Source organism: Tiliqua scincoides, unplaced genomic scaffold (genome assembly GCF_035046505.1).
Source record: "Tiliqua scincoides isolate rTilSci1 unplaced genomic scaffold, rTilSci1.hap2 HAP2_SCAFFOLD_71, whole genome shotgun sequence".
Taxonomy (NCBI): Eukaryota; Metazoa; Chordata; class Lepidosauria; order Squamata; family Scincidae; genus Tiliqua; species Tiliqua scincoides.
In genome coordinates this window covers 38,434-61,176 of record NW_027101653.1, presented here as the reverse complement: position 1 = coordinate 61,176, position 22,743 = coordinate 38,434, and the positions used below count along the sequence as shown (strand labels likewise).

The following is a 22,743-nucleotide window of genomic DNA, read 5'->3' as shown; positions in this document are numbered from 1 at the left end:
TTAAACCCACACCCTTAACTGGTCTGGAACGCGCAGCCGGCTTCTCTCCTGGTATCTGCTTGTTTTCCCAAGATGGTATTTGGCAAAGGATTCAAAAATGACAAACCTGAGGTCTTCTCTTTTACTTTCAAATCTCTTCTGCCAATCTTCCACCTCATGAAACTTGTCAGTTAAGACTAGCCTAGGAAGAGAACCAAAACAGCCCAAATGATCATCACCAAACTAAACCGAGGGTGCGAGCAGTAAGCCAGATGGGAACAGCGGAGTAGGAACTTGTACCTGGCTCTTCCAGGCCTAAGCCCAATACCAGATTGGCACATTGGGTGGTGAACTGGGGCTGGAGCAGAGGAGATGGTGAATAGATCCATTTCATCACCACTGACCCATTTTCACCACCAGCCTCCTTGTCGGCCCCTTCCTTCACATGGCTCTTTAATGAAAAGCAGCCACTGGGCTCAGCCCTCATTTCCTGCTTTACCAAGCTCTGACTCAGCCGTGGCTCCTCCTGCTTAGTCCTGACAGCTCTTAAGCCACCTAAACCAACCAGTCTCCTAGTGAACCATGGGAGGAAGCAGAGCAATTGATGCTGTTGGGCTTCCTGAGGCCCCCTGACAACACCACTCCTCCCCCCTCAGCCCCCTTATCTGCTTGATTCCCAGGATGGTATTCAGCAAAGGATTCGTAAATGACAAACCAGAGGCGTTTTCTTTCACTTGCAAGTCTATCCAGTTGATCTTGCACCTCAGAAGGGATGTCAGTTAAGCTCAGCCTAGGAAGAGAACCAAAACTGCTTGAGTGATCGTCACCAAACAAAACTATTGGGCAAGCTTTTCCTATATGGGTGCAAGCTGTAAACCAGATTGGACCTGCTTCCAGATTCCCCCTTTGCCCCAGTTACTCATTTCTGCTGGTTCCTCTTTCGAGGAGGGGGCCACTGCTCAGGGGGTGGAGCCCCTCTTTGCAGGTAGAAGGTTGCAGGTTCAGTCGTCGGTAGCTTCTCCAGGGAGCGCCAAGAAAGACCTATAGCCTGAAACCTGCTGCCAGTACGTGTAGAGACAATACTGAGCTGGACCAAGGGTCAGACTCCATTGAAAGCAGGCTTGTGTGTGCCTGGCCTTACGTTCTGGCTACTGCAAGTTCTGTCCGGGAGCCTGCATTCAGGAAGAACACCCCAGCCCTAGTCAAACCTGAGTTCTGTAAGCGCAGGGCAAGTCCGAATGAAATTCGCCATCTCAGGGGAACAGTGATCAGTACAAGGATTTCCACTCAGGTTCAGAGTCTTGAGGCTGGTGCTTTCGGACAGAGCAGTGCTGAGTTTTTCCCAGGATGCGTCCGACAAGGCATTTTCCTGGAGCCTGCAACAGAGGGACACATTGAATGACGCTGTGCCAGGTTCCCTCTTTTCCAGAAATGAGGTCTTGTGATGCAAGAGATCTGTAATCCAACTTCCCAATATTTTTGAGCAAATGGGTGCCCCGTTTGTGGAGCCTGTGAGTGGCCTTCTCAGAACTCTGTGGATGGCGAGCACCACCACATGAAGGCCACTGGGGAGAGGGGGCAGGCAAAAATGAAATCTTGTACACATACAACAGAGTGTGTTTGCCATTGGTGCATTAATGTTTAAAAGGGGAGGGATGACTTATTTTGATGAAGACCAACGGCATGGATATAGGGGGTGTTCAGCCCTTCAATCCACATTGATTTCCAGAACTGAAAGCTCTAATTTGCTACTAATTTTGCAGTGTTTGTTAGATTTATACTCCGCACAAAGGGCACCCAAGGTGCCTAGCACAATTAGGACACAAGCACAAAACAAGCAAATGAATATTATGAGCTTGGATGATGCCTCCTGGATCAGGCCAAAGAGTCCAGCATCCTGATTCCCACAGGAGCTTTGCTTTATAAGAAATGGAACCTGGTAATTAATTTTCTTAGGGGTCATTATTCCCTTTAGAATCACACGAAGAATCAAGGAATACTTTCCACAAAACCAAGATCTTTTGAGATCTCCAGCCGGCTTTCCAGCCTCTGCCCATGTCTGCCAATCTTTGAAATATTCCACGCACCCCAAGATGGTACTTTTTGTTTGGTACTTACATGAGCCTCTGTATCTTGCACCGAGGGCTGCGAAATGCCTCCAGCAAGTCAGACAGTCCCTTGTCATGAAGCTTGTTTTTTCTCAAGTCGAGACATAAGAGGGACTGGTTCTCCGACAGTGCCAAGCTCAGGTCTTTACAGCACTCTTCAGTAAGACCATTGTTGGCCAGCCTGGAGGTGAGGAACCAAACCAAAGAGGAAGCGAGAGGAAATGAGGAAATTTTTGCATCTCTGAGCATCATAATTTTAAATTTGTGCTCCAAGGGTGCCAACATTTAGAGGGAAGAACATCCATTTAATCCAGGGGTGCCCAAATCCGGGGGGGGGGCATTTGAGGCACTTGGGGACCCCCAAACCTGCCCATGGGAAACCCCCAGTCTCCAATGAGTCTCTGGCCCTCTGGAGACTTGTGGAGCCCATGCTGGCCTGATGCAACTACTCTCAGCCTGAGGGCCAACTGTTTGACTTCTAACACAATCTGTGGGCTGAGGTCTCCCTCTGCTGCTTGCTGTTTTGCGTCTGTGAAGTGGCAACAAAGGAAATGCTGGCCTTGCTTTGTGTAAGGTGAATGAACCAGGGGACATCCACTAAAATTGAGTGTTGGGAGAGTTAGGACAGATAAAAGAAAATATTTCTTTACTCAGCGCGTGGTCGGTCTGTGGAACTCCTTGCTACAGGATGTGGTGCTGGCGTCTAGCCTAGACGCCTTTAAAAGGGGATTGGACGAGTTTCTGGAGGAAAAATCCATTATGGGGTACAAGCCATGATGTGTATGCGCAACCTCCTGATTTTAGGAATGGGTTAAGTCAGAATGCCAGATGTAGGGGAGAGCACCAGGATGAGGTCTCTTGTTATCTGGTGTGCTCCCTGGGGCATTTGGTGGGCCGCTGTGAGATACAGGAAGCTGGACTAGATGGGCCTGTGGCCTGATCCAGTGGGGCTGTTCTTATGTTCTTATGTTCTAAGGTCTTTTATAGGGCTATCCTGAGACCTTCCTTCATTCATACAAGTTCCATCTCTAATATATTCATTTATGTAAATTTATTCCAATTTGAAATATTAATTAATTCTAAACTTTGCAGTCTAGTGTAGCTTGACAAAATTGATTTGCTTAACCCCCCCCCCCTTAAATATAATCACAATTCCATTCATAACAGGTTGAAAAAAGGAATTCCTCTCAACACATCCAAGCCAATCTGGACTGGAGAATTTGCTGGGGTATTCCTTCAGCCCCAATTTCAGCTCCAGTTCAACCCCAGTAAGGATCTCTCCAGGACTGGTCAGCCATCCAGGCTATTTGCTAACAATACCTCAGGGTCTCCAGTTGACAGTCTGGATGCTTTAAGGCAGAAACAAGGTCCTTCACGGCTGAATTTGTCAGATCATTATTGCAGAGGCTGTGGAGGAAGGCAGAAGAGCTCACTGGAAGGAGGAACAGGAAGGGCCTATTCAAGACATATCTCCTTTTGGAGATCCTCTAAGGCAGCTGTGGAGTCATTAACCTGGAAGGGATGTCATGACCAGCGTTGACATCAACAGTTTAGGCTTCAAACCTAAGCCACAATCAGCCAAAGGACCCATCACACAGAGTGGTCATGCTGTCCTTTTGCATAGCTTGGCATTCAAACATTCCAGTTTGGAAGTCAAAGCAAAAGGCAGGCTTCTGTTCCTTCCGAAACCACACAGCCCCCACCCCCCAAACCCATCTTCCCACCTACTCAGGGTGAAGCACCCTATCTCTCTCCCACTGGGAACCTGCCCTGCCCAGCAGCTCTGCACCCTGTATTTTCAATGGCAGCTGAGTTAGGTGCTACACAACTCACCTGAAATTGGCTAGCAACCCGCCTAGTGAGTCCTGACCCACAGTTTGAGAAATGCTACTCTAATTGTAGCTCAGATCCTATACACACTTGCCAAAGAGTCAGCCCCATTGAGCACGCAGAGACTTACTTCTGAGTAAATGAGTAAATATGAATAGAATTGCACTGTAAATTTACTACAGATGGTCTCCTGAGGCCCCATCTATGTGTCACATTAGAGCATCAGGTCCACCTTACCTCAGTTCTCTGACTTTGTACAGCTGAGGGCTGAGCTTCTGCAGCCCCTCGTTTTGGATCAAGCAGGAATTCAGGTTCAGGACCTTAATCGTCTTGAGGCACTTCAGGATGTAAGACAGGATGGTACAATCAACAGGCATGAGGAACAGCTCTGAGAAGTCCAGGCAGGGAGCATCCTCCATCGCCTGGTGCACAAGTGGGGGGTTGTGAGCCTCAAAGAGCAAACTGAAGAAATTCAAGGCCTTCTTTTTACCCACATGGCTGTCCAAGCCTAAGAAGACACTACTGTACCACTGGGTGAACATTTCATGATATCTAATGATTTTTTTTATGGTCCTAAATTTCATGCTAACTAAATCACTAAGATCTATCTGGGTAAGCCAATCAATGACTTTTTCACTGATCACAGCTTCCGTGCTAAGAAAATCACTAATGTCCACCTGCTGGAGCCAATCAATGACTCTTTTAGTGGTCACTGCTGAGAACTTCCCCAGCACTTCCTCCAAGGGCACCCTGGTTGCTGGATGAGAGAGCCCAGACAGGAAGCGGAGGAAGATCTCGTACTCGCCACTTTGGCCGCCACCAGCTCGTGCCATTGCGTCATCAAAGTTTTCCTCCTTGAAGACTAAGTAATGGACAAGGGCAGCAAAAAACTCTTGAACGGTGAGGTGAACAAAGGAGTAGGTGACTTGGGAAGATGTGCTGTCACCGTGGATGCTCTCCACCAGGAAGGCTGTGAGCACTGGAGACCCCTTCAGGCTGAAGGACTCCAAGTGGTCTTGATCAAAGACAAGAATGCGGTTCTTGAGGCCAAACTCAGCTAACCAGCCAAGCCTTATCAGCATCTCCCGCACCTCTTCCTTCTCAGGGAGCTCCCTGGTGTGGTTCTCCAACATGTGCTTGGTGCAGCGTACGAAGAGCTGAGTCGCTGTCTTGGGGAGGGGAGGGGGCCGCCCTTTCTTGCCAGAGAAGGAAGGCTGCAACGCGGTGCAAGTGATCCAGCAGTAGGAAGGACTGTAGCAGAGGGTGTAGAGCACTTGACTGTCCCTCACATGTGCCAAGGCCTTTTCGGCAACCGCATCATCTCCAAAGAAATTCTGAAAATACTGTTCTCTCTCTTGGGAGAGGAAGCCCACAATACTGGTCACCCTGTGCAGGACCCCAGTCTCCAACCGGGCCAGTTTGCTGGGGCGACTGGTCAGGAGGACAGAAGAGCCCTTCAGCAGGGTCTGATTCAGCAAGCTGGCTACAATCACATTGACCGGTTTCACATCACCCGGCTGCGTGCAGAAGTTTGGGGTTCGGTTCCTGCTCAAATTCAGGTCACTGTTGCTCTCATCCAAGCCATCAAAGATGAACAGCAGGTTCTCCAGTTTCTGTAGAATTGTCTCCAGTTTGTCCCGCAAACTGGGATACTCTCTCAGGATCAGGCTCTCCAAGCTGGTCCTCGGCCCCACAGTGTTGAGGTCGCGGAACATGAAGCAGAAAACAAAGGAGAACTTCTGGTAGTGCTTTCCCGTTGCCCAGTCAAAGACGAACTTCTGCACCAGGGTCGTCTTGCCCACTCCAGCCACCCCGCTCACCATCACAGAGAGGGGCTTGCGTTTTGACCGAAAGCACCAACGGAAAAGCTGGTTGGGTGTGATTCTCTCCAGTTCAGCTTGGGTTTTGCGCCGGAGGCGGTACTCATTCAGTTCGCCAGCAGCAGCCAGGGCCTCATTTTCATACTGACGTTGTTTCCTGAAGTGGGCATCTGAGACCACCTTCAACTCCACGTAGTGATTAAGGAGCGATCTCTGCCCTTCGGGTTTTTTTGCCCCACCGCTTTCTCTCAGCCATTGGGTTTGTTCATACAGAAGACTCTTGTGTTCCTCCTGACAAGCTGATCGTAACATAAGAAACCAAAGTTAGAGGAATCTGAAAGTTAGGCCCAGCCTGCTCAAATATCATATTACACGGTCATACTATTATTGGAGCATACCAATGGTGATCTTAGCAGGAACATCACATGACTGAATGATGCTCTATATTTTATCTAAAAAAAAACTTCTGTGAAAGTAGAAACTAACAAGATCAGGGAGAAGGTTCCTGGCCCAGACGTCTATGTTGAAGGGTGAAGACAAAGTGGTGGTGAGTGACTGGTGAGTCAGGGAATCCCCTTGTCAGATTTTACATCTCCTGTGAATTCGCTCAGTGCCTTTGGCAAGGTGCACTCTCAGCCTAAATCACTTGTCTGCAATGTGAGGATGATAAAAAAAAAATACTGACCTATTTTGTAGGGTTGCTGTCTTAGGGTGCAATCCTAACCCCTTATGTCAGCGCTTTTCAGCACTGACATAAGGGCAATGCAGCTCTGAGGGAAGGGAACAAACATTCCCTTACTTTGAGGAGGCCTCCATGAGTGACACCCAACTGCAGGATGCAGCACACGTCCCATTGGCACCGCTATGCCAGTGCTGGAAAGCACTGACATAAGGGGTTAGGATTGTGCCCTAAGGGCGCAATCCTAACCCGCAGTTATGCCAGTATACGTGGCCCTGGAGGGTCGCAAACGTGCCATAAAGCACGTTTGCGCCTCCGTTGGGGGAGCCGTGCCGGCGCATTCAAATGCGGCGACATGCAGATGGAGGCAGGAGCCTCCGCTGTGGCTCCCGCGCCACCGCTTGTGTCGGCGCGAGCGCACCAACACAAGTGGCAAAGGTAGGCATGGGGGGGCGTGGGGAAGGAGCAGGATGGGGCATCCAGGCAAGATGCCATCACTACATCCTGTGGCAAGGAGTTCCACAAACTAATTACACGCTGGGTCAAGAAATATTTTCTTCTGTCTGTTTTAACTCTCCCAACACTCAACTTTCATGGATGTCCCCTGGTTCTGGTGTTATGTGAGAGGGAAAAGAGCGTCTCTCTATCCACTTGCTCTTCGATAGATTGACTTTCCCAGTGCTATGAGGTCTCGGATCATGAGTGCACACACAAGTGTATTAGAGGGAAGCCAAGTCACTTAGGCAGCTCTCTCTCTCTCTCTCCCCCCCCCCAAATCTGTCCCCTAACAACAGGATTCAGAGCTGAGGACTGAACATTACCATAGGCAAGGCAGGACTATAACACACAATGGGGAAACCAATGTATCCTGAAATACACCCCTCTCATTTCTTTGTTTTGAATGTTCAGACAAGAAACCAAAAGTGTTGATGTAATTTCCCTGAGTCTGTTACAACCACCCCCACCCCTTTTTCTCTCTGGTACCTTTTAGGACTGGGTCAAGTATGTGTCCAGATTCATTGAGGAGAATTTCATTTAGCAGAGCCTTGCCTTAAAAAAAAGAAAGGGGAAGCAAGATTTATCCATTGGAGGGTCCATTTCAACACCAACATTCAAATACTCAGTGCAGTCAAACTCTCTTTAGGTCTGCATGAAGCCAAGTCACTGATGGAGCGCAGTAGACATTATTAAGCAATTGTGCTCCGTTCTAAATCAGAGCATACATTGAGTCACACCAGTTTTGCCTGGGGACATACAGAAAGGGGGCTGAGTGGCAGCAGACTGGGGCTTGGGTTTACAGAGGCATAGCACATTGCCTAGGTGTCTAGGGCAGGGACGTCGTGAGGTCACTTCCAGGTTCTCCTCAGAGGGGGGACATGTGCCCCTCATGCTCCACTCTAGTTATGCCTCTGTGGGTTTGTTCTGGGGAGATCCAACTGAGGTTGGTGTGATGTGACTGACGAAACAAACACACAATCCCGTGCGGCCCGCTCAACCTACGGATTTGTAATCAAGCAGACCGTTCCGTCAAGTCTCTGATTCTCTCTCCTCCAAAACAAACGTGTCACCCTGTCATTACCCATATTGGAACTGGATTGCAAATGACTAGTAACACGTGTGACCTCCAAAATGCTCTCTTTTCCCCTCCCAAGCTTCTAATTTTGCTTGTAACTGTTTGCACAAGTTTTTTAGATTGCCACTTTGGGGGGTGGGGGGGGAGGAGGAGGACAGGGGAAGGCAGTACATGGCACTGGGCAACCAAACAACCCTCCTTGTATTCTCCATATATAATGTGGAGCCTCAGAGCCCAATCCTGAGCTCGGAGCTCCGGCTCACCGCCGGTGCACACTGTCGCAAATGTGTCATAAGGCGAGCGCCAGCAAGTGCCAGTGGTAGCCCAGTGGTGGCCAGTGCCAGATTACCACTAGGCGGGCACCTGACCTCCTCCGCTCAGCAGTTGCATGGACTACTGATCAGCGGAGACGTAAGTGGGAGGGGGGAGGGGGGAGGAGGCGTTCTGTGGAGGCGGGAGGTAGGGAGAGGGCAGGAGGAGGCATGCTGGGGGGAGGGAGCAGGGAGGGAGGGAGACAGGACCAGTGGAGTGATGCTCCACCGGTGGAGTGATGCTCCAAAGCCTCCATATTGGGCTCACCGCCGGACATGGAGGCTTTTGATTCACCGCTGACCTTTTGGTCGGCGATTTTTGGCACCGCCACAGCCCTGCGCCCCGGGCAGCTCAGATCTGTGGGGATCACCCTGACACCACCACTCCCCACAGTCTCCTTGTGGCTTTACTTGTGCACCAGCCAGCAGGTATTCCAGGGCTTAGGTGCTTGGTCAAGAGGAGAGGATCAGCAAGGACAAAAGAACGCAGGGAAAAGAGTTTTAACTCAAACATACACATTAATAAAGAATCCCCCCCCCTCCATCCATTAATACCACTCAGAAAGAAACTTTTCAGGTATCAGAATGAAGTTTTGAGAGAGGAAAAAAGGGAGAACAAAGTTTAAAGTTTTCAAGGAAAGCAGGAATAGCAAACAGTCACTTACCATTGTCCTGGACTTCCCCTATCATCCCATGGAGGTTGGGATGAGACGATTTGCGCCTCAGAGCAGAGAGGGTTTTCCAAAACTCAATCCCCACTTCTCTGCTCTCGGCAAGAATGTCATCGACCAGCTTCTCCGCTGCTTTGGTCGCACCCTGCCTCTTCTCCAGGTCTGCGTACCTCTAAAACGAAACACAGCAGGTCTGGAGATAAGACAGCCAGCCGTGCGTGAGAAAGAGCCCTGATGGACCAGGCCAAAGGTCCATCTGAGCCAGCCTCCCGCTTCTGTGACAAGCAACCACACTTTTTCAGGGAACCCACAAACAGCGGATGAAGGCAACAGCCCTCCCATGTAGTTTGTCCCTAATAATTTATATCTGGAGCTAGGTTGCCTCCGAGTTCAGCCCTTCTATTTAGCTATCATGGTCATTGGTAGACCTCTCCCAAGATCTGGACTGGAGGGATAGAGAGTTGTTTTAACCTTTGACCCCCAAGCTGTGCCCTCCCCCCTATATATTTGCCTTGAGAAGGAGGCTGCCAGTAGCTCCAGTTCAGCACTTCCATAGCCTTGCTTAGCTCAAAGGAGAAACAGAGTTGGGTGTGATCAATATACTGATGATAACTCACCCCAAATCCTAGAAGGCCTTGCTCAGTGGTTTCACACAGCCATTAAAAAGCATGGGGACCCCAGAGAACTGTCCAGGACCCCAAAGCATATAGGTGTCCAGCCAAACAGGAATCCCCCAGCAGCATATTCTGGAACTGGTGATCCAGTGGGACCATGGCAGCGATGTCCCACCGCCCTCGAAAACCTGTCCAGAATATCATAACCCAGCAATTCTCAAACAATGGGTAAGGGACGCACCAGTAGGTCATGACCAATTTTTGGTAGTTTGCGAAACTGGCAGGGCAGATTAGGCTACGCGCATCAAGTGTTAAACTAGTTGCTATTTGGGGGGGGGCACTGCTGCTGAATCACCATTACAGCCACACACTTTGGAATTCATAAATCAGGCAGTGGCCTCTCAGTGGTGTCACTGAAGGAATGTGGGCCACACTGGGTGATACCCCTATTGGCCAAAGTTTTTTAAATCTTGATATTTTTAAATAATGCCATCATGTTATGCATCATTCAATGTGTAATGGTACATCAGCACACCCACCGCCCAGGGTGTTGCCCCACCCACTTTATGGGGGGAAGGCCTTCATGGGGGTGACGCGCTGGCCTCCCGCACTGGGTGATGCAAACCGCTGGGGCCTCTATAAAGTTGGAGAACCACTGCCAAAGTCAATGGTTTTGAAAGAGCCAAGAGGTCCATAAGAGCCAAATGGGTCGTACTCCCCTATCATTGGCCCAGTAAAGGTCATCCATCAAGGTGACCAAGGATCTAATGCTGCTATTTTGCACCAGCTGTTCTTCCTGGGCACTCTTCGAAGAGATCTGCTCTCCTCACACAGAGATCAGAGCAGTAATCCATCCAAGATGAGACCAGGACTGGTGTGGCTGGGCTTCCCTCCTTCGGCCTGACCAGAACAGCAGCACAGTCAACCACAGTCCCCCTGACAGACACATTTGGTGACATGAGACCACCGCTATCTTCTCCTGAACACTCAGGGTGACCAGATGCCATAACCGCAAAAAAGGACAAGGCACTCCAAAGTGCAGGAGAGCCAAGAAAAATGTAGGACGTGACAAAATAAAAGCTAAAAACACTCTCATATTAATTTCATGGGGTCAATTTAAACACTATATTAGTTATTAGTTATGATTAAATTTAAAACTATATTACATATAATTTATTAATTGCAAGAAGGGTATGCACTGCCTGTAGGGACACAGTTGCCATGGTCCCACTGGATCACCAGTTCCAGAATATGCGGCTGGGGGATTCCTGTTTGGCTTACAGGGAAAAGGAGGACACTTAAGTTTTTTTCCAGGACATGAGGCTAAAATGAGGACATGTCCTGGAGAAAGAGGACCTCTGGTCACCCTGTGAACACTTCCTCTCTCATTCCATTCCCCTCCTCTTTTTCGGACCTACAGAACTGGAGGAGGGGGTGAAGCGATGAGGAGGTAGTTGACACAGCTCTGGGTAAGATGAGGGCAGGGCAGCATTTGGGAGATCTTGGGGCAACCCCACCAGCGAAGTCTCAACACTGCAACGTCTTTCCCTCCCTTTCTGGTGAATGGTAACAGGGTGTCACCTCAGCTTTCTCAGACGTGATGACTGTCTCTTGCGTCAGATTCGAAAGCACTGTGGAAAATTCGTTCTCAATGACGTAGATCATGTTTGGGCGAAAATGCACACTGAGCCGCCAAAGTTCTCCATCTGTGAAATTCCTCAGGCGTTCAGCAAAGGCTAAGATGTCCTCTGAGAAGAGATACCACAAAGTCCTTCAGGATGCAATCCTTAGGCACACTTGGACCAGCACAAGTCCCTTGCACTGGCCCAGGAGGGTCACAGATGTGCCATAAAGCACATGTGTGCCTCCTCGGGAGTTGGCTGGGCACACATGTGTGCCGGCCTGTGGAGGCTGAATCCAGCCTCGGCGCCAACTCAGGGATACAGCCTTGTGTCAGGGATACTCAGGGATACAACCTTGTGTCAGCCTACCTTGGCTGCCGCAAGACTCTGGGGTGGGTGGGGAGGAGGCAGCTGGGAGGGACGTGTTCCGGATGGGGGGATGCCACTCCTGGGGCAGGTGGGCGGCAGGGGAGTGGGAGGCAGGGCAGATGTGCCGAATCCCAACCTCCTTTCCTGAGCAGCGCAGAGAGGCTTCAAGCCACTTCGCTCTCCTCGGACATGTGGCACCTCCTGTGGTCATGCAGGTCTGAGGAGACCCATTGGGGCTGCAGTGGCTTACCCAGGGGTAAGGGGAAGAGTTTCTCCTTACACCTGGCTGAGCCATTTCAGGGCCCTATCGTGTGCAGAATACAACGCAGGCCTCCTGGCCTACTTGTTCCAGCACAAGAGAGGATTGCGCTGTTAGACAACCGAGACCCTTCCGCCCCACTCCCTCCCTCTGACACACTTCTCCCCACCCTCTCCCCACCCTCTACCAGTCTCCCCCCATGCACCCACCTATTTCTTTGCTACCCTAGCTAGCACCACCCTGACCTAGCTGAGGGCCACAGACGTGTCTTATGGCACATTTGTGACAGTGTTTGTGACACTGACAGTTTGTGACTGTTTAGGATTGGGCCCTTAAACTTCAGGAAAATTTCAACCCCTTAACTTCTGTGTCTTTTTTTTTTCTTTCTAGCCCTGATCCTGTACCAAAGAGAGGCAAATAGCCCTGTGTTTACATGGCCTGCAGGTTTGGGAGTGCACCTTACATATCAAATAGATCACTGGTCCATCCAGCCTGGTATTATCGGCACCAGTTCTGCCCTGTTTCAGCCAGGGCTATTTCCTCGCTATACCTGGAGATTTATTTCTTTATCATATTTTTATCCCACCTTTCTCTCCCAAGCGTGATAGAGATTTAGAGGGTTAACTTATCTTCTCTTGTTTGAGAAAAATCACTGAAATTGGAGCCAAGAGAATGACTATTGTTCCCCTCAGAAACAGGATAGGAGGGTCATTATGTCAAAGTGACCTAAAGAGATCTTGATTGGCAGAGCATGTAGATCATAACTTTCCAAAAGGGAGAATTCCAGGATCTTGTGTAACCAAAGTTGTGGGCCAAGAACATTTTTAGATGCAGTGCAGAATGACCTCCTAATTAGAGCCAGGACCATGCACCAAACCTGTCATAATAGGTTTTTTTTTAGCATACCCCTGCTAATTGGGTAAGAGGCACTTTTTCAAGTGGGTGCTCCTTTTTTTAGCAGGGGGAGAGTAACTGGTCCACCTCACCCCAGCACTGTCTGTTTTAGTGGCTGTCTGCTGGTATTCATTTGCATTTTTTTTAGATTGTGAGCCCTTTTGGGACAGGGAGCCATTTAGTTACTTGATTTTTCTCTGTAAACCGCTTTGTGAACTTTTAGTTGAAAAGCGGTATATAAATACTGTTAATAATAATAATAATAATAATAATAATAATAATAATAATAATAATAATAATAATAATAATAATAGGCCCAATGTATTGGCAACCTTCAGTCTCGAAAGACTATGGTATCGCGCTCTGAAAGGTGGTTCTGGCACAGCGTCTAGTGTGGCTGAAAAGGCCAATCCGGGAGTGACAATCCCTTCCACACCGGGAGCAAGTGCAGTCTGTCCCTGGTCTGTCTCCCTGGCTATGGGCCTTCCTTCTTTGCCTCTTAGCCTCAGACTGTTGGCAAAGTGTCTCTTCAAACTGGGAAAGGCCATGCTGCACAGCCTGCCTCCAAGCGGGCCGCTCAGAGGCCAGGGTCTCCCACTTGTTGAGGTCCATCCCTAAGGCCTTCAGATCCCTCTTGCAGATGTCCTTGTATCGCAGCTGTGGTCTACCTGTAGGGCGCTTTCCTTGCACGAGTTCTCCATAGAGGAGATCCTTTGGGATCCGGCCATCATCCATTCTCACGACATGACCAAGCCAACGCAGGCGTCTCTGTTTCAGCAGTGAATACATGCTAGGGATTCCAGCACGTTCCAGGACTGTGTTGTTTGGAACTTTGTCCTGCCAGGTGATGCCGAGGATGCGTCGGAGGCAGCACATGTGGAAAGCGCTGGGAATATGTGGAATAGGCCCAATAAGGAGGTGGAAATGACATACAGTGTCACATGGGTAACTTGTTTATCTCACGTTATTTAATGTGATTTTCTGGGTGTGGTTCTTTGAGAAACAGGATGGGAAACGAAGAGTGAACATTTGTATCCAAACTGAATCAATTGGCTTGTGTGTAAAAATTGTAAATAAAGCCTCCAAACCCTTTTAAAAGGTCTGTGACTGTTTGGCATTGTGTCAGTGAAAAGAATCTGAAAATCCTTCCAACAAGGGGACCCAAGGTGCCCTACAACCAGCGGCAGCCCTAACTACTGTGGTGCCCTGGAGCACATCTCAAGGGATGGCCCCCCACCTGGAGGTGCTGCCCCACCCATGCCCACTGCCTCTCCCTTGAAGGCGTTGTGAGGGCTGGAGAGGCTGGTACGCCACCGCTTTGAACAATTCCAATAAAAATACAAAGAAAATTAAACAATTACAATCACAATATAATAATCTGTCCCTCCAGAAATCTATCCAGTCCCCTTTTAAAGGCACACAGGCCAGATGTCATCACCGCATCCTGTGGCAAGGAGTTCCACAGACTAATTACAAGCTGGTTAAAGAATAAGCAAAGCTTCCTGCATCTTGCATGACCTTTCTTTAGTTGCTGTGAACTGGCTCATGGCAAGAGCTGCCCACCTGTCATGTACAAAATACACACACTCCTACCTTCAGTTACGGGGGCAAAGTTGGAAGCCATTTGGCAGCAACTCAGCTCTGATGCCGCTCACCAAAGCCTGGCAGAGAGAGAGAAAGAAATTCACAATTATAATGCCTTTCAGTTTGTACGCGTTTGCCCTTTCCAAAGGTCTGCCTTCCAATACGACATGGATAAAACCAGACACAAGCTTGTAATACCCTATTTATATTTATTTGCTTTTAAAGAGATTTATACCCTGCCTAAGGGCCCTCAAGGCAACTTACAACCATAAAAAACAGTGCTAAAAACATTAAAACAATGAAACCACAAAAACAATGAAACACAATTGGATCACAGGTTAGAAGATGTTTCATAGAAAGTGCCAACCCCTCAATGTTAGCATGTAAAGGCTTCCCTAAATGAAAAGGTCTTGAGACCCTACCGAAGGAACTCCAATGAGAGAGCTGCTCTCAGTTCCAGAGGGAGGGAATTCCACAGACAGGGTGCCACCACCCAGAAGGCCCTATTTCTTGCCGCCATCCCCCCACCTCTACTGGTGCGGCACAATTAGAAGGGCCCAATCTGATGACCTGAGAGGATGGGTAGGATTGTTTGGAAGGAGGAGGTCCTTCACATACCCTGGACCTGAGCCATAACGCTCCCAAGCAGTTTCTGGTCTGTTAAAAAAACATAAAATCCCCAAACACCCCAAAGGCTGCAATCCTAGCCACACTTACCTAGGAGTAAGCCCCATTGACTGTCATTGTTCAAAGCCTATACATAGGAGCAGATGTCTCACCTTTCCCCAAATGCAGTCACATGCATGCAGTAAACAAACAAACAAACAAACAAACAAACAAACAAATAAATAAAATAACTAAATACCGTGGTAGCATCAGGTCTAATATCTTAAAAATAAATGACACCATCAAGCTGAAAAATTTTCCAACACCCCCATATGACAAAATCAAACCAATTAAGTAACTTCAAAGTTTAAACTTATTGTAATCCTAGTCACACTTACCCAGGAGCAAGCCCCATTGACTATCATTGATAAAAGGTTATACATAGTAGCCTGTTAATCTGTCACATTTCCCCAAATGCAGCCACATCCCAAGGGTGTAATAGATTCAAAATAAAATGCACACTGAAATGAACGGGGACCCCCCCCCCCAAAAAATGGATTGCGAGCCACCTAATGGTGGGACCCACAGTTTGAGAAACACTGCCTTGGAGAAAAGGAATGATTGTTTTCAAGTGCCTTGTGTCGAAGGCAACAAGTGCTGGGACCACTCTTAGCCACACAGAGAAGCCCCCCTCCCCAGAAGGGGAAGCAGGGTGGGCTAAAGGGCACAAGAGGTCACTGTGGGTGCCACGGGTCTGGGTGGGGGGTGAAAAAATACTGACCTTGGAATCTTGCCTTTTGACTCAGCAGTTTCTCAGCAGCAGTTTCTGGACAGCTGGTGGAGGGAACAAAAGCTGCAGAGGATCTGCCTGGGGGGCTTTTGTGCCCTGATCAGGACTGCAGAAGAGGAGCTATGGCTGAGCTGCTTCTCCTTCCACAGGCAGGGAAAACGCCTTGTCTTCAAGGCTCTGCTAACTTGCTATCACTTTCACTTTCAAATGCACATCAGCAGAGGCTTGGGTTGGGGTTAGGGTTAGGGTCAGCAGCAGCCGCTTAGCAGGGCTGGGACAGCTCCCCTGGTGCTGCTGCCTGGATGGTCCTCCAACTGCGCTGTGCAATTTGCACCCCTAAAATGAAGGGATCAGGCCCTGCGGATTAATTAATGACCTGATCCAGCATCTCCACAAATCAGCACTGGATCCTGCCTCCACCTCCCCCCTCTTTAGGGCGGGCTTCGAGCCTGGAGGAGGCCAGACTTCCCTTATGGAGGAGGCCAGACGTCCCTTATTGACTTCCCACCCTATTTCCAAACTGCTGGCTGTTAATTAACCCTGGAGTGAAAGAGCATTTCAATTCAAAGAATTGTGTGTGTGGGGTGGGGGCGGGAGGTCCCTGTTATCTGAATATTACTCAACCAAACATACTTCTGGGAAGTGGAAAACAGTATGGAACAGATGTGCATCAGAGACACATCTTCCTCTCTCTATACAAACACACACACACACACACACACACACACACACACACACAGACAGAGAGACACGCAGACACACAGTTATGTCGGATCCTAGCAGGCTGTTCTCGTCAGGTGGCACAGATTCAAGTAGACCCATTGGGATTGCCTTGGCTCTGCCGGGGAAATTGCTTCCCCTTGCCTCGGGCTGAGCTTCAGCCAGCCCCAAACTTATGCAGGTTACAGGGTGGGCCCACCGGCCGGCCTGCCTGTTCCAGCACAAGTTAGAATTGTGCTGCCCGTAGATTAAAACGTTTATACTTATTGTAAGTTTAAAATTTATTTAAAAGAAAGAAGGACCCCCATAATCCTCCTTACAAATCAAAACAAACCCTCCCAACTCTCCCAAGCAGTTCCTGATCCTTTTTAAAAACCCAAACACCCCAAAGGTTGCCATCCTATTCACACGTACCCAGGAGCAAGCCCCATTGACTATCGTTGTTTAAAGGTTATACATAGTAGCCTGTTAAAAGAATACATCTGTCACATTTCCCCAAATGCAGCCACATCCCAAGGGAGTAATAGATTCAAAATAAAATGCACACTGAAATGAACAAGGACCCCCCCCCCCAAATGGATTGCGAGCCACCTAATGGTGGGACCCACAGTTTGAGAAACACTGCCTTGGAGGAAAGGAAGGATTGTTCTCAAGTGCCTTGTGTCAAAGGCAACAAGTGCCGGGACCGCTCTTAGCCACACAGAGAAGCCCCCCTCCCCAGAAGGGGGAGCAGGGTGGGCTAAAGGGCACAAGAGGTCACTGTGGGTGCCACGGGTCTGGGTGGGAGGTAAAAAAAATACTGACCTTGCAATCTTGCCTGTTGAGTCAGCAGTTTCTCAGCAGCAGTTTCTGGACAGCTGGTGGAGGGAACAAAAGCTGCAGAGGATCTGCCTGGGGGGCTTTTGTGCCCTGATCAGGACTGCAGAAGAGGAGCTATGGCTGAGCTGCTTCTCCTTCCACAGGCAGGGAAAACGCCTTGTCTTCAAGGCTCTGCTAACTTGCTGTCACTTTCACTTTCAAATGCACATCAGCAGAGGCTTGGGTTGGGGGTTGTCAGCAGCAGCCACTCAGCAGGGCTGGGACAGCTCCACTGGTGCTGCTGCCTGGATGGTCCCCCAATGGCGCTGTGCAAGTTGCACCCCTAAAATGAAGGGATCAGGCCGTGCGGATTAGGGTTAGGGTTAGGGTTAACCCTAACCTGATTTAGCATCTCCACAAAACAGCACTGGGTCCTGCCTCCATTGCTGGCTGTCAATTAACCCTGGAGTGAAGGTATTTAAATTCAAAGAAAGAATGTGTGTGTGTGTGGGGGGGGGGTGTCACATGTTACAAGTTTCTTATGTCAGCTCGATTGGTTCTGTGATGTATGAGAAGAGAACCAATTTTCAACCCTCAGCAGTTTTTCAACCCTCAGCAGTTCAAAACCTGCTTTTTGAAGGACCTAAACAGCCACGACGATGGAGGGCAGTGGTTCCCAAACTGTGAGCCTTGGGTCCCTGGGAAGCAGAGGAAACCAGCCAGGGGAGCCGCGGGATCCTTGCAAAAAACCCGCCACCCTGTATAGGATTATCATCCTGATGGGGAGCTGGAGCCAATGGCCCAGTAGGTCAAGGGAGCTGCCAGTCAAAAAGGTTTGGGAGTTCGATCAGGAAGATCCAGGTTCAAATCCCTGCTCAGCCATGATTCTTTCAGGGTGATAGCCAGTCACAATATCTCAGCCTTGTCTACCTCACAGGGTTGTTGTGAGGACAAAAAGAGGGATGGAACTCTGCATACCGCTCTGAGCTCTTTGGAGGTTAGTTGGCAACCTTCAGTCTCAGAAGACTCTGGTATCATGCTCTGAATGGTGATTCTGGCACAGTGTCTAGTGTGGCTGAAAAGGCCGATTCAGGAGTGACAATCCCTTCCACACTGGGAGCAAGTGCAGTCTGTCCCTGGTCTGTCTCCCTGGCTATGGGCCTTCCTTCTTTCCCTCTTTGCCTCAGTCTGTTGGCCAAGTGTCTCTTCAAACTGGAAGAGGCCTGCCTCCAAGCGGGCCGCTCAGAGGCCAGGGTTTCCCACTTGTTGAGGTCCACTCCTAAGGCCTTCAGATCGCTCTTGCAGATGTCCTTGTATCGCAGCTGTGGTCTACCTGTAGGGCGCTTTCCTTGCACGAGTTCTCCATAGAGGAGATCCTTTGGGATCCGGCCATCATCCATTCTCAAAACATGACCGAGCCAACGCAGGCGTCTCTGTTTCAGCAGTGCATACATGCTAGGGATTCCAGCTCGTTTCAGGACTGTGTTGTTTGGAACTTTGTCCTGCCAGGTGATGCCGAGGATGCGTCCTTGGAGGAAGGGTGGTGTAAATGAATAAATACAAAGGCGCAAGATCTACCTCTGCAGGTACCTACTTAAATAGCAGTGAAGCAGCCTGCCTACTGGCAGGGCTTGACCCTGAAGGGCTACAGGGGTGAATGCACAAGGTTGTATCCAGCGCAGGGTTGGGGCAAGCTGCAGCTCAGCCTGGGGCAAGGGAGTTAATTCTCCTTACAATGGATAACGTGCAGAAGCCCCAAAAGGGCTACTCGGACCTGTGCCACCTAAATTGGTGGTGCAGATCTGAGCAGCCTGACTGGGGTTCGGATCCAGCCTAAGTGCCAGATCCTGGCTCCACACACCCCCTCCCCCGCGTCCAGCCCTGGGCTGCCCACAGGCCCACCCGTCACCCACCCTTCCCCTCCCCAGAACACCCCTGTTCCACCCTCTCCCTGCCCCTGCCAGAGCCTCGCACTGGCACAAACCTACCTGCTTGTGTTGGTGCGGGACTAGATTTGGCCCCCGCAAGCCAGCCCATGTCCTTGCGCCAGCTCAGTCAACATTAAAAGAGGTGACTTGCACCTGCCCAGCACCAACTTTGGATTGCCCACTTACTTAATTACATTTGATGCAGGGTAAACCACTCTAAAGCAGTGGTTCTCACACATTTGGCCCCGCGACCCACTTTTTAGAAAGAGAATCTGTTGGGACCCACCGGAAGTGATATGACCAGAAGTTACGTCATTAAGCAGAACAATTTTTAACAATCCTATGCTGCAATCCTACCGCAATTACCCAGGAATAAGCCCCGTTGACTGTCATTGTTAAAATCATATACATAGGATTATACATATACATGTTCAAAGTACAGGACTGTCACATTTCTCCAAATGTGGTCACCTAGAACAGTGTTTCTCAAACTGTGGGTCGGGACCCACTAGGTGGGTCATGAGCCAATTTCAGGTGGGTCCCCATTCACTTCATTATTTTATTTTTAATATATTAGACGTGATGCTGCTATGGTATGTGACTGCATTTGGGGATATGTTGTAGACCAGTACTTTTAACAAGCTACTATGTATATTCTTTTAACAATGATAGTAAATGGGACTTACTCCTGGGTAAGTGTGGGTAGGATTCAGCCTAGGATTGCTAAAAATTTTCCTGCTTGATAATGTCACTTCTGGTCATGACATCACTTCCAGTGGGTCCTGACAAGATTCTCATTCTAAAAAGTGGGTCCCAGTACTAAATGTGTGAGAACCACTGACCTAGAAACCTCCCCAGCTTTTCCTACTTCCAAGGAAACCACAATAGTGCAGCCCTGCCATGAACAATTCTCCTTGTATGGGGAAATGGAGAGCAAGTCACCATGTGGAAGGGAATTTAATTACTTAATTCATTTGATTTGATTTGGTAATATGGAGGTGTCAAACATTTTCCCTGCTTGATGATGTCACTTCTGGCCATGACATCACTTCCAAGTTAATGTCATCACTTCTGGTGGTTCCTGACAGATGGTCATTCGAAAAGTGGGTGCCAGTGTGAATAGGTTTGAGAACCACCGCAACAGAGAATGTGTCTATGGACTGAATGTGCCTCCTGAGGGCAGGAGGGATATGGGTATGAAGAGCCCTGTTGGATCCAAGCCGAGGTCCACCTGCCCCACACTCTGTTCCTAACATTGGCCTGCCCAGATGCTGCAAGAGGTGCACAAACAAGGCTTGAAGGCATGGAAGGGGAAAGGTGACAGTCCTGTACTTTTAAACCCCTTCCATGCCTTCAAGCCTTGTTTGTGCACCTCTTGCAGCATCTGGGCAGGCCAATGTTAGGAACAGGGTGTGGGGTAGGTGGACCTTGGCTTGGATCCAACAGGGCTTATCACATCCACACCTCTCTGAGGTGGCGGCAGGTTTGGGGGTCAGCAGCAGACCCCTAGATTGACCCGGCGCTATTGCAGTGTTCGGGGCCATGAGTGCCCAGGGCCTGCCCAACATTCACAAGCACCGGCTCTGTTTTTTACCTCAGTGGGTGCCATTTTTTACCTCAGCACTTGGGGCTGAACCGTGCCTGGTCCGCGCCTCTCTGAGGTGGCGGCAGGTTGATGAACAGAGGCAGACGCCTCAGTCAAGGCACCATTGCAGTGTCAGGGGCAGTCGGGCAGGTCTCTCCATGAGTGCCCAGAGCCTGCCCAATGCTCACAAGCAACAGGTCTGCTTTTACCTCAGCGGGCGCCATTTTGTACCTCAGCAGTTGGGGCTCACGGTGCCTGGTCCGCGCCTCTCTGAGGTGGTGGCAGGTTGAGGAACAGAGGCAGACTCCTCAGTCAAGGCACTATTGTGATGCGGGCCATGACTGAAATCCTACCCACTCTGAGCATGAACAGAGTACATTCTGATGACTCTGAGCATGAACAGAGTGCAGAGCCTAAAAAGTAGGAAGCCAGTCAGACACTGACAGCTAAAAGACACTTGAGCCCTTGCAAGAGGAAATAAGGCAGTGTCAGGGGCAGTCGGGCAGGACTCTCCATGAACGCCCAGAGCCTGCCCAATGCTCACAAGCAACAGGTCTGCTTTTACCTCAGCGGGCGCCATTTTGTACCTCAGCAGTTGGGGCTCACGGTGCCTGGTCCGCGCCTCTCTGAGGTGGTGGCAGGTTGAGGAACAGAGGCAGACACCTCAGTCAAGGCACCATTGCAGTGTCAGGGGCAGTTGGGCAGGACTCTCCATGAACGCCTGGAGCCTGCCCAACGTTCACAAGCATCAGGTCTGCTTTTACCTCTGTGGGCGCCATTTTTTACCTCAGCTGTTTGGGCTGACAGTGCCTGGTCCGCGCCTCCCTGAGGTGGTGGCAGGTTGAGGAACAGAGGCAGACCCCTCAGTCAAGGCACTATTGTGATGTGGGCCATGACTAAAATCCTAGCCACTCTGAGCATGAACAGAGTACATTCTGATGACTCTGAGCATGAACAGAGTGCAGAGCCTAAAAAGTAGGAAGCCAGTCAGACACTGACAGCTAAAAGACACTTGAGCCCTTGCAAGAGGAAATAAGGCATGTCAGGGGCAGTCGGGCAGGACTCTCCATGAACGCCCAGAGCCTGCCCAACGCTCACAAGCAACAGGTCTACTTTTACCTCAGCGGGCGCCATTTTGTACCTCAGCAGTTGGGGCTGACGGTGCCTGGTCCGCGTCTCTCTGAGGTGGCGGCAGGTTGAGGAACCAGAGGCAGACGCCTCAGTCAAGGCACCATTGCAGTGTCAGGGGCAGTCGGGCAGGTCTCTCCATGAGTGCCCAGAGCCTGCCCAACGCTCACAAGCATCAGGTCTGCTTTTACCTCAGCGGGCGCCATTTTGTACCTCAGCAGTTGGGGCTGACGGTGCCTGGTCCGCGTCTCTCTGAGGTGGCGGCAGGTTGAGGAACCAGAGGCAGACGCCTCAGTCAAGGCACCATTGCAGTGTCAGGGGCAGTCGGGCAGGTCTCTCCATGAGTGCCCAGAGCCTGCCCAACGCTCACAAGCATCAGGTCTGCTTTTACCTCAGCGGGCGCCATTTTGTACCTCAGCAGTTGGGGCTGACGGTGCCTGGTCCGCGTCTCTCTGAGGTGGCAGCAGGTTGAGGAACCAGAGGCAGACCCCTCAGTCAAGGCACCATTGCAGTGTCAGGGGCAGTTGGGCAGGACTCTCCATGAACGCCCGGAGCCTGCCCAACCCTCACAAACATCGGCTCTGATTTTTACCTCAGCGGGTGCCACTTTGCGCCTCAGCGGGCAACTTTTTCCTCACAAGCAGTGAGGAACCCAGTGAGGGATTTGTGTTCCTCTCTTTTTGCCCAGCCTCTGTTTTTCCCTCATAAACGGTCTAGTGAACAGCCAGGTGGTGATTCTTTGGCTGTTCAGTGTGGTTATATATGTATATTTTTTTAAAAAATACTACAGCAGTACTTCTGAGGGGCGGTTTGGTGCAGGAGACACCCAAGGGCTCGTTTTGGAGCTGGGGCTCTGTTCTTCCCCTTCCCTTTTG

General features: G+C 49.9%; 1 protein-coding gene across 1 annotated transcript; it reads right to left on the bottom strand.

Moving 5' to 3' along the window:
- LOC136636045 (NACHT, LRR and PYD domains-containing protein 6-like) lies at window positions 1-17,399 on the bottom strand. The gene is made up of 11 exons (XM_066611071.1): window positions 17,234-17,399; window positions 14,323-14,390; window positions 11,167-11,333; window positions 8,966-9,143; window positions 7,401-7,466; window positions 4,155-6,036; window positions 3,408-3,494; window positions 2,098-2,268; window positions 1,188-1,355; window positions 695-769; window positions 1-181 (listed from the first exon to the last, which is right to left on the bottom strand). Exons 2-11 carry the CDS (start codon window positions 14,351-14,353, stop codon window positions 1-3), a joined length of 3,006 nt encoding a protein of 1,001 aa, XP_066467168.1. The 5' UTR covers window positions 14,354-14,390; window positions 17,234-17,399.
- Window positions 17,400-22,743: the final 5,344 nt, after the last annotated feature.